This window comes from Hemicordylus capensis, chromosome 5, assembly GCF_027244095.1.
Source record: "Hemicordylus capensis ecotype Gifberg chromosome 5, rHemCap1.1.pri, whole genome shotgun sequence".
NCBI lineage: Eukaryota > Metazoa > Chordata > Lepidosauria > Squamata > Cordylidae > Hemicordylus > Hemicordylus capensis.
In genome coordinates, this window is record NC_069661.1 from 124,423,048 (window position 1) to 124,435,085 (window position 12,038).

At 42.6% G+C, this 12,038-nt stretch overlaps 1 protein-coding gene across 3 annotated transcripts in view; it reads right to left on the bottom strand.

Moving 5' to 3' along the window:
• Positions 1 to 7,209: 7,209 nt before the first annotated feature.
• CPZ (carboxypeptidase Z) overlaps positions 7,210 to 12,038 on the bottom strand; it is a 49,874-nt gene continuing 45,045 nt past the window's right edge. For 2 of the 3 annotated variants that reach the window (XM_053258410.1, XM_053258409.1), the window contains exons 10-11: positions 9,761 to 9,860; positions 7,210 to 7,778 (exon numbers count right to left, since the gene is read on the bottom strand). In XM_053258410.1, the coding sequence (XP_053114385.1) occupies positions 7,411 to 7,778; positions 9,761 to 9,860 (468 nt within the window). In that variant the 3' untranslated portion in view covers positions 7,210 to 7,410. Of the gene's footprint in view, positions 7,779 to 7,988; positions 8,084 to 9,760; positions 9,861 to 12,038 lie in introns of all 3 variants that reach the window. The other variant, XR_008309207.1, reaches the window with a different exon arrangement.

Consider the following 12,038-nt stretch of genomic DNA (forward strand, 5'->3'; position numbering starts at 1 on the left):
CTTTTGAAAAGACAGGATAGGATCGGGATGAAGAGCAGGAATGGAGGCAGCCTGAGCCACGGCCACCTAATAAGGATGGCTAGGAGGAAGGAGATCAGGTAGGCAAAGGGAACTGGCAGGGTGGGAGGAGATCATTGTGGGGAGGACATCAGTGGGGATAAGGGAAATTGTCAGGGGAAAGGAATCAATGGGGGACAGAGTTGGTGGAGGCAGGGAAGGAGATCTCTGGAGGGGAATTGTTAAGAGATTGGTGGGGGAAGAGAATTGTTGTGCTGGGCAGCATGGGATGGGTAGAGGATCAGGGGGCGATCAGGCAGAAGGGAGAATTACTGAGTTTAGGTGGAATTGGCAGGGAAAACAGGTGTGCTGCATGTTCTGTATAATGGACATTCCACAGCATGCTATAGGCTGTCTCTGCACCTGGGGACTCCATATAGCTATCATGATTAATAGCTCTAGATAGACATATCCACAATTAATTGCTGATTGTCTAGATTAGTCCATTTTTAAAGCCATCCAAGCCTGCAGCCCTTGTGAAGTAGCAGCTTCCCAAGCTATCATTCCAAAAGTGAGAGAGTGCATCCCACAGTGACAGGCAGCCATAGTCACAAGGCTGGGATGGATTGTGTGACTTCTCTGGTGAGGTAGAGTTAGCCCATTTGTAACCAAGGAGAGGCCCTTATAGATGAAGTGTAAGGGTGAAAATTGCATGTGAGTGTGTGGAGGGATGAGGGGGTAACCTCAGAGTTCTTCCTGGTCTTTTCAAAGTACATCACTCACTGGAATCTGATTCATAATAGGCAAGATTGCTTCATCTCAGTTCACAACTGGCTTGGTATTTTCAAGCTTTCTTGGCTAGCTTTGAGAAAAAGATCAGTTCTTTTAGAGTTCTATTCAGGCTTGTCATGTTGCCCTGTGTGCACAGATGGTGTCCCATACATGCACATGATCACACTGCCCCCAAACATTGCAGCTCAGGTGCTGTAGCGCATGATGGAACTTTCAGCACATGTGGATGGATGCTGCTATTTTGTCATTGATTGCTGCCTCGCACAAGGACAGACACCAAGAAGATGTACAGGCTACCATTTTGTCGCATGCATAAGAACTGACATTTGGAGCAGAGTGGACTCAGACATGCGTAGAGAGGAGCAGAATGGGTGCGTGTCCCTTCTAGAGTGTTTGGAAAAACATAATTTAAATTGGGCTGCATGGAGATGATTATGGGATGGCAGCATAGTTGTCTGGACTGGGTGACTACTCTTCTACCATTTTCTAATCTGATTCCCTAATTTCCCACAGAGCCCTGGAAAGTGCTGAATTGTTAGCTCAGCAGCATGAGCAATGCATGCATGAGTATTCTCCTACCTCTCAATTGGATCAGGGCCTGACATATGATTTGTGGCTTTCTTATGAGGTATGAAATTATTTTCTATGCAGTGAGCTAACATCAATCTTATTTCTATAGGGCTGGCAAGATGGCGATGATTCCCTGAACATTGTTTTAAATTTTGTACACCATCAAGAGGTGTACATATCAGGCAGGATAAAAATATGAGACTGTAGCGAATAGCAGATTTAAGGCCAGGCTTTGTCTCAAGGCAAGACCACGTGGGGGAGAGAAAAATGCTGGTTCATTCCCTCCATGTTTGCTCAACAAAGGCTCTTCCTTTAAAACTTAAAACTGTTCCTTTGGTAATCACTGCCACCACACCCAAATTATTACAGAGTGTGCTCCCCACCGGATTTAGGTGAATGTCCAGTGAACTCTCCTCCTCATTTACCAATGGAAAAATACAAACTCCCCTCCACGTGCAGCTTCCATGTGGTGAGAGAGCTTGGTAAGTTGCTGAACAATTAACATTGAGGCATGTCTGCACCATAGTAAAACCCCTTCTTCCTGAGTTAAAAATCTACTCAGAGGCAGGTGAAGAATAAACAACAAAAAGAAAAAAACTTTATTCAAAATACTACAGTCTGCTTCAGTCTGAGGCTTTCTCAGCTTTGAGTTACAGGTAAAAAGAAATACTCAGTACATTACAAGATTACTTCCAAAAAACACCCCAGCAGGTATTTGGAGTGGTACACTAAAACTTGTGGTTACCCAGTTGCATAGATAATTCAAAAAGCACCCCCCACCCCAGTTGCAAGGAACCTTTAAAAGCACCTTTACAGGGTACAGAAACTTCTACATCCCCCTTGCTGGATAGAAAGGGCTCAGGCTAGAGTTTCTTAGAAGGTTACGTTACAAAATAAAGCACAATAGACCACTTGTAAGGATTTGCAAAGCACAAAAGGAAAGTAAATAGTATAACTCAGGCTAGCTATCACACTATTCCTTGTCTAAGTCTTTCTGAAGCCAAAAAGCCCTTGGCTTCCTTTCTCCATGAACTCACTCCAAACTCCAGCAGAGAATTCAAGCTTCCTGCAATCCTGTCTCCCAAGGATCTGCAGATCTGTCCTTCCATGAGACGATTCTTCAGGCTAGTTTTTGACCTTGAGGCAGCAAACTCCATTGCTCCTCAATAAGCCTTCTGCCCATCTTATCTCCTCTCCCTCCTAGCTTCTTCTCAGAACAAAGACAGCCTTCCCTTCCTAGTGCCAGGCCCTCCGTTCACCATGTGCTGAGTGGCTGATCTCCCAGAGGTCACTGCCTGTCAGTCAGGGCAGGGTTCACTTCCGGTTCACTCTTTAGGGTAAGGGCAGGCCGATTGCTACAGAGACATAAATAGGGACATAGGAATCTCTCTCAACCCTATCTTGAAGAAGCCAGAGAGGAAACTTGGAACCTTCTGCTCTTCCCAGAGCGGCTCCATCCCCTAAGGAGAATATCTTACAGTGATCATAGTTCTAGTCTCCCATTCATATGCAACCAGGGTGGACCCTGCTTAGCTAAGGAGACAAGTCATGCTTGCTACCACAAGACCAGCTCTCCTAGATAGATAGATAGATAGATAGATAGATAGATAGATAGATAGATAGATAGATAGATAGATCAAGAACTCCACAGTATCAGTTAGTGACAGCATCAGTGTGGGTGATTATTATTTCCTCTTCCTCTTCCTCCTCTTCTTCTTCCTCTTCTTCTTTTGTTGCCACTGTATGTGATGCCAATGTACGCTACCCCCCCGCCCCCGCGACTTGAGAGTCCTCTTGGACTCATGGCTCCTGCTTGAACAGCAGGTGGAGGCCTTGGCCAGAGGTGCCTTTGCCCAGCTTTGGCTGGTCCACCAGTTGTGGCCCTATCTCGACTGGCAGGCCCTGGCAATGGTAACTCATGCCCTCATCATTTCTCATTTGGATTACTGTGAAGTGCTCTGCCTGGGGTTGCCTTTGAAGATGACCTGGAAGCTTCAGTTGGTCCAGAATGTGGCAGCCTGCCTGCTTATGAGCGCTAGGAGATATGATAGTGTGACACCTCTCCTGTGGTCACTGCACTGGTTATCTTTTTGCTTCCGGGTCCAATTCAAAGTGCTAGTTCTCACCTTTAAAATCCTTCAGGGCTTAGCACTTGCTTACCTTCAGGACTGCATCCTCTGGCCAGTCCCATCCCATCCTGTTCTGTGATATCTTCTCAGGTTGCCCTTCTTTCGATCCCTGGTCTTTTTTCGTTCCATAGTACTAAGGCCCATAGACAGGCTTTCTCTGTTGCTGCCCCTTCACTTTGGAATTCTCTTCCCCCCAGATTCAGTCTGCCTCCTCCCTTTATCCTTTAAAACTTTATTGAAGACATTTCTTTTCCACCAGGCGTTTGCCCTTTAAATCTTTTTTTTTTTTTTAAATTCTTGGATGCTGTTCTTGTTTTGTATACCACCCTAAGTCTGTGGATTGGGAGGTATATTAAATCTTTCAAGTAATTAATTAATTCTGCTCAGTAGTGAGGGACCATCTTTCCTTAGAATAATCCTGGAATAGCACGACATCCGGGGGTTTGGGGGCAGGGGAACAAAGATTCTGACAGAAAGCCAACCACTGCTGCCACTTTCAGTGGTGGCAAAAATAAAATATGAATAAAGAATGCACTGCTGATAATGCACACACCTCCAATTTGGAGGCCATTTCTTAGACCCTCTGCCCTCCCACTTTTGACCAAATATTTTCAATTGAGGAAGAATGACCTGTTAATGGGTGTTTTGATAGCTATAAATAATTTGCTGTGAAATTACTTCTCATCTTCCTGCTCTCTGTTTGAAAGAGGGGCTTTCAAACAGAAATATTGTATTTAAATTAATAGAGACTTAGTATTACTTAATTACAAACAAGTTACAAGATTCATAGTTTTCATTTACGTTGCCTAAAACAGATACACTTATTTCATTAATTATTGGATTTTCTAGATGTGAGTTAATAGATCCTTGCTTGTAAAAGATATACAAATTAATTCTAAATTAATGTCTGGAAATGGTCAAAAGTTATAACTTCAGTCGTGTCACTTTTAGATGTGTGCTTTCAGAGGCTTTCTGCCAATTGCTGCATGTGTTTGATTAATTGCTTTGAATATTTGCAAAGGGATGTACAGGCATCTCTGCTGTCCAAAACATAATGATATAAACATTTGACAGGCTTCTGAAGTGATGTAATTAACTGCCCGCATCTACAACTGCTTATTCCAGATCTGTAATCATTCTCATGCTATCTCCATTTTTTTACTTTACTGCTGAATGATCTCAGAGCTGCTTTCAGTCCATGAAGCAACTGGTGGGAATGGGACAAAGCAAGGAGTTCTGCACACACGCGCGCACACACATACACCATATTTCCCAATAACTCTCCGAGGCTCTTCTCACAATTAGTGGCCCCCCCCACATGACTGCCCCCCACACGATTCCCGGCTCCGTAATTGGGGCTGGGAGGCGCGGGGGTCGATTGGCCCCCGGAAGCTCCAGCATGCCCTGTGTGAGCGTGCAGGGCATGCTGGAAAGACCCCTGAGCCGGGAGGCTGCTTATCTACTCGTGAGTTGCCGTGGCATGGACCGCGCCACAGCAACTCACGATTAAAAAAAAACAGGTTTGCAGAGTGCTCACCTCACAAACCCAGTTTAAGGGGAGGGGTACTTTAGCGGGTGACCCACTTACGAACCACCAGGCTCGCAGCCGAGCCTGGTGGTTGACACGATGGGAGAAAATCGGGCTAGCCTCTGCTAGCCCGATTTTCTCCCATCGTGTGAATGGCCTCACAATGTGTTTTGGGTTTTTCTCTACTGCATTATCCTTGTATTGCTTCTTTTTTTCATGCATGAAACGCTCTTCATGTGGGTGTTTCATGAAAGCCTGTCACACTGATGAAATCTTACTATATTTGTGCTAAAAATGCCCAAGCATGCACATGTTAAGTGCACCCTTAACCCTGGCTAAAGGTTGGGGTTAAAAGTTGGGCTATCTGCCAGAGCAGCACCAAGTTCGGGCTTGATCCCGGCAGTGCACATGGGCAGCCAAACCTGGGCTGGGCTGTCCTAGCCTGGGCTTGGCTACTTGTGTGCATAGCCTTAGAGGCAGCTGGCTCTCAAGCACTACAAAGGTACTTCCCCCAGGAGCGACATGTGAATTACATTCCAAGAGGAGGAGGAGGAGGAGGAAGGGGAAGGGGAAGGGGAGATGATACCAACAGCAGTTCTTCAGGGAGTCAGGAGTCTGTCTTGTGAGACCAGCTGTTTCCTAGGAAGGAGGTGAGATGCTACCTGCTTCCCACACCTCCAATTTGTAATGAAAAGTTGATTCCTAATTTAGTTCTGTATCTCAGTTCTTGCACTCTGAGAAAGTTCTTCAAGGTATAAACCTTATGTAAGACCATAAATAGTAAGAGTCCGCCCCGCATCTCTTCCTAGTTCCAGCAGACATGATGTGATCCTTTTCAGCCCTTCAGAATTCAGTTGGTCCATTCAAACCTTGATTCACTTAAATGCAGACTTATCTTATTTAATGTATAAAAATACATTATTTAGAATTACAATGACTATTTGCCACCAGCTCGTCTGGTGGCTACTCAGGGACGGGCCTTCTCCGTTGCTGCCCCGAGGCTTCAGAATGCGCTCCCTAGTGAAATAAGAGCCTCCCCATCTCTGACAATTTTTAAAAAGTCTTTAAAGACGCATCTGTTCACCCAGGCTTTTAACTCATACTGTTTTGATTGTTTTTTAATGTTGTTTTAGAATATTGTTTTAAAATTTTTAAATTGTTGTGTTTTGAATTTCTTGTTTTTGTTTTTAACTAATGTTTTAATGTTGTTTTTATCTTCTTGTAAACCACCCAGAGACATAAGCTTTGGGCAGTATAAAAATGTGTTAAACAAACAAACAAACAAAAATATTCATAATAAAGTGTACAAAAAATTAATTCAAGACTAAAACCAGTCTCAACACAAATTAAAAAGTGGAAATAAGTATTCTCCACAGTTCCACTAATAGTTAGTCCATGCCTAAGACAGAATCAGATATCCTGGAATCAGTTGATTCCATAAATAATCCAATGGTGTATTCCTTTTGTAAGTTCTAGAGTTGAAGAAGTCCAAACATTAAAGTAACTTCTGTCCTGATGAATTGCCAGACACATTTCAGCCAAAAAGAGGCCTTCTTCAAAGGCGTTGCTTCAAAATACAGGATATGTTGATACTTCTTCCAGCAGATCAAGTGATAGGTCCTTCCATCAGAAATAAAATTCCCATGCTCTGTAGAGTGATACTGATTTTATTCTTGAATTAACAATTTTTGTACACTTTATTATATTATGAGGATGTTATAGGTATTGTAATTTTAAATAATATATTTTTATACATTAGATTTATATATTTTGGTTCTTTTGTGTTTTGTCTTGGTGTATGTGAATGCAGTGACAGGTCTTTTTTCTTTTTCTTTTTCTTTTTTTTGCTCTTGACTTCTCTTCTTTCCCATTTCTAGGAAGCCTACCAGAAAACCAGCACAGATATTAAGACAGATACCAAGAGATAGTTTTTCAAAAACCATTTCAGATGGAGAAATTAATGCACCGGGTTATGCAGAGGTAAGGTGAAGAAAAGGCTTTTCCAATTTTTCCTAAAGGGTGTTTTCAGCTTGCAATAATGAATGTGTTAAGACATGTATGAAAATGCATTAAAGGATCAGAAGGACTTCTCTTCAGGTACTTTAGTTCCTAATAAATAATAAATCTGATGATTAACAACATTGGCATGAGGAAAGCACGGAGCTAGGAAACAACAACTACATCACATCCAGCTTTAAGAGCACACTAATTTTAATATACAGCATTTATGGGTGCAGAAGAATAAAGAAAATGTGGGTGGATGTGGGGGGGAAGCAAGATACTGGTAGATTCCCAGATGAATCAGATTCACATATTTCCATTCACATCCAAAGTAGTATTGGAAGTGTGATTGACTGCTCGTGTGGTTGAGTGAAGAGTGCAAAACACAACAGTCTAGTGATGTTTAAGCAGCCACAAAGGTTTATGTTGCCCTAAAGAACTGAAGTAAGACCACCACCAGGGTTTCTCTCTCTCCTGGACAGATCGCCTTCCATCCTCCCTTGGTTCTGGCTGGGTATGTTGCGCGTGAGGATCAAAGTGTTCCAGTGGATCGTAGTATCGCTCATATGTACTTCTCATGGGCTCATGGGCAACTTTGCGGGGCTTACCAGTGAGGGGTTGCAAAACAAAGTCGACCCGTCCTGCCCTGGTCATCTTGGCAGGCAAAGTCACCTTCTTGATGACCTTCGTATACCCACGAGCCTGGGCAACGACAATGTGCATTCCAGGAGGCAGGAGTCTCCAGTAGTCTCCATCAGCGGCTAAAGGAAAGATATATCTTATTCAGCTTTCAAGTAATTTTAAGATGTGCCATTTTATATACCTATCCATAGTTGCATAGGATGTAATGAGAGTGGGGTACACTCAGCTGCTGCAAACCAAGTTTTCAGAAACGCTTATATCTGTCATCATATAATGAGAGTTGATAGCTATCACATTCCAAGTCGAACAAAATATTCTAGCATACTGACCTTGTGATTTTCAGAGGAAACTTGTGGAGTTCTTAGGATGTGGTCTTAAGAATACTTGTTTGGAAAGCAAGTTCCAAGTTCCAATTTGACTTATTCTGTGGGGTACATGAAACTTAAGTACTGAAAAGTACCTCAGAGAGAAATAAAATAAAAACTCTTCGACCCTGTGTGTATGTTGAAATTTTGCTCTCCAGAAAACGCATAAGCCTTGGCAGTCTGCAGCAAGTAACCCAAGAAGCATCCGCTTAATAAAAGTACTTCACTTGTATCTATATTTTCTTGGTTTCTTAAAATCATGTTTTTATGCGAGTAGAAACTTTTACCACAGACGAAGTCTTGTTTTCCAAATAAAATAAGCGCCTAAGCTGTCCACTTAATTCAGTTCAGTATTTACAAGAATCCCATTCAGGACATTAGAATGGAGCTGTAATTTTGCTGAATGAAATCTGAACTAATTTTCTGCTGCAATTTCCTGACAGTTCATATCCCAATTAAGTTTGAGATATCTCAAATTAAATTTTATGTGCTTCTCCTAATTACGTTTGAAAGTTCTCAAATGATGGCACACCTGGCACTACTTATACCCTTTCAGTTGGTATAGACTAAACAGAAAAAGACCAGAGAAAAATGTTCTTGGCTCAGAGAGATCCTGTGTATCTGGGAAATGCATGTGGGAAATTACGTGGTTCCCTGTCCACAGTTTAAGATTGAATGGGAAAGCCTTGCTCCTAGTTCAAAACCATTCAGCAAGGCAAGCAAATGCAATGGAAGCTAAGAGCAAGTTCTTTACAGTACTCAGTCTAAGGTTCTGGAATGCACTCTCTAAAGAGGTGTGTTGATGCATCACCCTTAAGTTTCCAGAAACAATGGGAGATTTGTTCAAAGGGCACTTTTAGCTATATGTTTCTTTTATATATTCCCTACTGAGTGATACTCAAACCTTTTGATACTGTGACCCCCTACAACCAGCAAACAAGTCCCCTGGGAGTCCTGATCCTCCAACAGGACTCCCCAGGGGGTTGTGAACAACTGTAAAGGGGGTCAAGGGGAGATGTTGAGAGCCAGCGTGGTGTAGTGGTTATAGTGCTGGACTAGGACAGGGGAGACCCGAGTTCAAATCCCCATTCAGCCATGAGACTTGCTGGGTGACTCTGGGCCCGTCACTTCGCTCTCAGCCTAGCCTGCTTCACAGGGTTGTTGTGAGGAGAAACTTAAGTATGTAGTACACCGCTCTGGGCTCTGGGCTCCTTGAAGGAAGAGCAGGATATAAAATGTAAAAATAAATAAAAATAAAATAAAATGTTTGAAGGTGATGTCTCCAGGGTACGGGGATAGTCAGGGGTGGTGGGAGATGTTCAGGTAGAGAGAAGCTCTTCCACTGCTCACAAAGCTGAAGGCAGGCACAGCAGCCACACTTATTTGGCCAAGGGGCTGGAAGAGAATTCCCTCTTGGGAGACAAGGATGGCACTTCTGACCATTCCTGTGTGGCTAAGGCCCCTGCTATCCAACAACTCCCTCCTGACCTTCTTTAAAGTTGTTTTAAACCCCATGGGTGTTCCCAGTCCACAGTCTGAGAACCTCTACCCTACTGTATTTTTATTTCAGAGATTATATTGGACTGTTTTGTAGCTTTTAGATATAGTAAGCTGATTTCAGCATAAAATGAGTGGGATATAGATAAAGAACAGGTCATTGTATTCTAATGAATAACAAAGGTCATGCAATATTCTAATGGAAAGAAGACCAGAGACCAGTCCTTCAACCTGTTTACCTGTGAGGACGTCATGCCGGATGCCTTTGACTGCAATGCGGGCATTCGGTATTGGATTTCCAAATTTGTCAGAAACAACTCCTTTTATTCCACGATGAACCTAACAAAAACAGAGACCAATTTTAACAAGTGGCTTTATTTCTACTCCTGATCTCTGTCCACAACATCATCATAATTTACACCATCCTATTGCCCCTGCAATAATGAAATCTTCAGAGCTGGCAGTGGTTCCTCCACTAGACATTTATCCTTATGGCCTGGCTATTAAGATACTGCCTTGCTTCCCCATGTCCATTATGCTTCTGCTTCCTCCTTTCCCATGGCACAACTCTTCAGTCTTTTTTCCAGTTCCATCCCTGGCACAGCAAGACTCTTCCCAGCCTCTGGAAACTTTTCTCCAATATTCAAAGACTGGTAAGGTAAAACCACATGTGTTTCAGACTATGTAGCTCTTCTTCAAGGAAATATTTAATATCAATTGGAGTGACACAAATAGGGGGAAATCCATTGATATATCTGCCATAGGCTTAGAATGTTCACACAAACACTTGAGAATCCATATGGATTGCATTTGCTGGAACAAAGCTATAGCTTTTAGGAAACATTCTCATCATTTGAGCTCATGTTGACATTGATTGGATGGGTACTGGTCAGATTCTATCCTAGATTTCCAATTCATAATATACTTTCCAGTATTGATAAGTCCTATGCAACTCAATGAGTGTGTGTGTGTGTGTGTGTGTGTGTGTGTGTGTGTGTGTGTGTGTGTATTTGCAAACTTGCATTCAGTTTTTACAGGCCTTCATTTGTGACAAGAATATGAAGTTTATATTTTACTCATTGAGCAGACATAAACACATCATGTAATCTGGTACATGTCAGAAGGAAAAAAGTTTGAATCAGTCCTGGCAGGCTTAATCCTTATCAGGAATGACTCAGTCAGCTTTATTAGAGGGTTGCTTTACTCACAGCCCTTCATCTCTGAGGCTTCAAGTCCATGGATTTAATCCAACCCCATTTGGATTCACTAAAGCAGATCCGCTTAAAACATAAATTAATTTATGGGTCTGGACTGGACTTTATATTGAAGATGATACTACAAATAAAGCAGGGTTGCTTCATGAAGAATAACTCTTAAAGCTCATGAAAAGAAACTGGCATATTCATTAGAAGTTTAAATCACTCTTACAGATGAGAGAAGGTTTGATAGAAATCTGCTAATGACCTGGAAGGGATATCTTGCTCCTCATATGTGCAGCCACTCTGTAGCTGTTGGTTGTTAGTGGGGACATGTACACTATTTTGAAAACGTTGTGCAGGGCTAGTTATTTAATAGCTGTTGTTGGGAAAATATAAACCGAAGCTTCACAGATAAAGGATTTGACAAAGACTGTTTGATGTTCCCTAGTGCTCTGTAAATATAATACCAGGATTTCATATTAAAAGATCCAATCAAATAAGAAGATGGAAGTAAAAACTTAATTTGAGCCTGTCTGAAACTGATACAATGTTAGTCGGAAGCAGAATTATTCAGTGAATTTGAATTTTTTCCAGTTTGCAAGGGTTCATTGCCTATTCAAAATTTGAGCAATTTTAGCTGCCCAGAAGTGCTCCAAAAGAAAAGCTACTATGTTATCTATGCAGCATTTCACTGTATAATATCCTGCAGTGATATTGCTATTAGCTGGCCTGACCTGAGTGGACATCTTCATCATGCATGGAGCACTGATGGGCTTCCCAAGCTCTAGTGGTGTCTTTCTTACCTGGACCTGGGCAATAAGGTGGCAATAGCTGGGCTGTCAGATTTAAACTAATACAATGAGCTCATCACTGCACTTGCATTATATTAGACACAATGACAGGTGCATTGCATTGTACTGTGTTTAAAAAAAAACCCACATGGTATCCACAATGCAAGCACTCTGCTGCCACCCAGGTAAGTCTCAATGCATGGGGGGAGGGACACTTAGAGGCACCCTCCACATCTGTGAATGGGCTTCCTTCAGTAACCCCTGTGTCATTTCGGATGAGGCCCATTCACAGATGGAAGGTGGGCCAGGACAGCAATGGAGTTCAAAGGGTGGCGACTGGCCAAGGTTTCAGGACTTGGCCAAGGGCCTTCTGATGACCCTGGGCCCTCAGTCATCACTGTCCCGTTTTCCCAGTCTCCAGTGCCAGCCCTGCCACCAGTGATGAGCAGCACAACAGTGGTCCTGAGGTGGGAGTTAGGACTTCTAATGCACAAGCTCCATGTAAAAATAAAAGTCTGGAGAGAGAT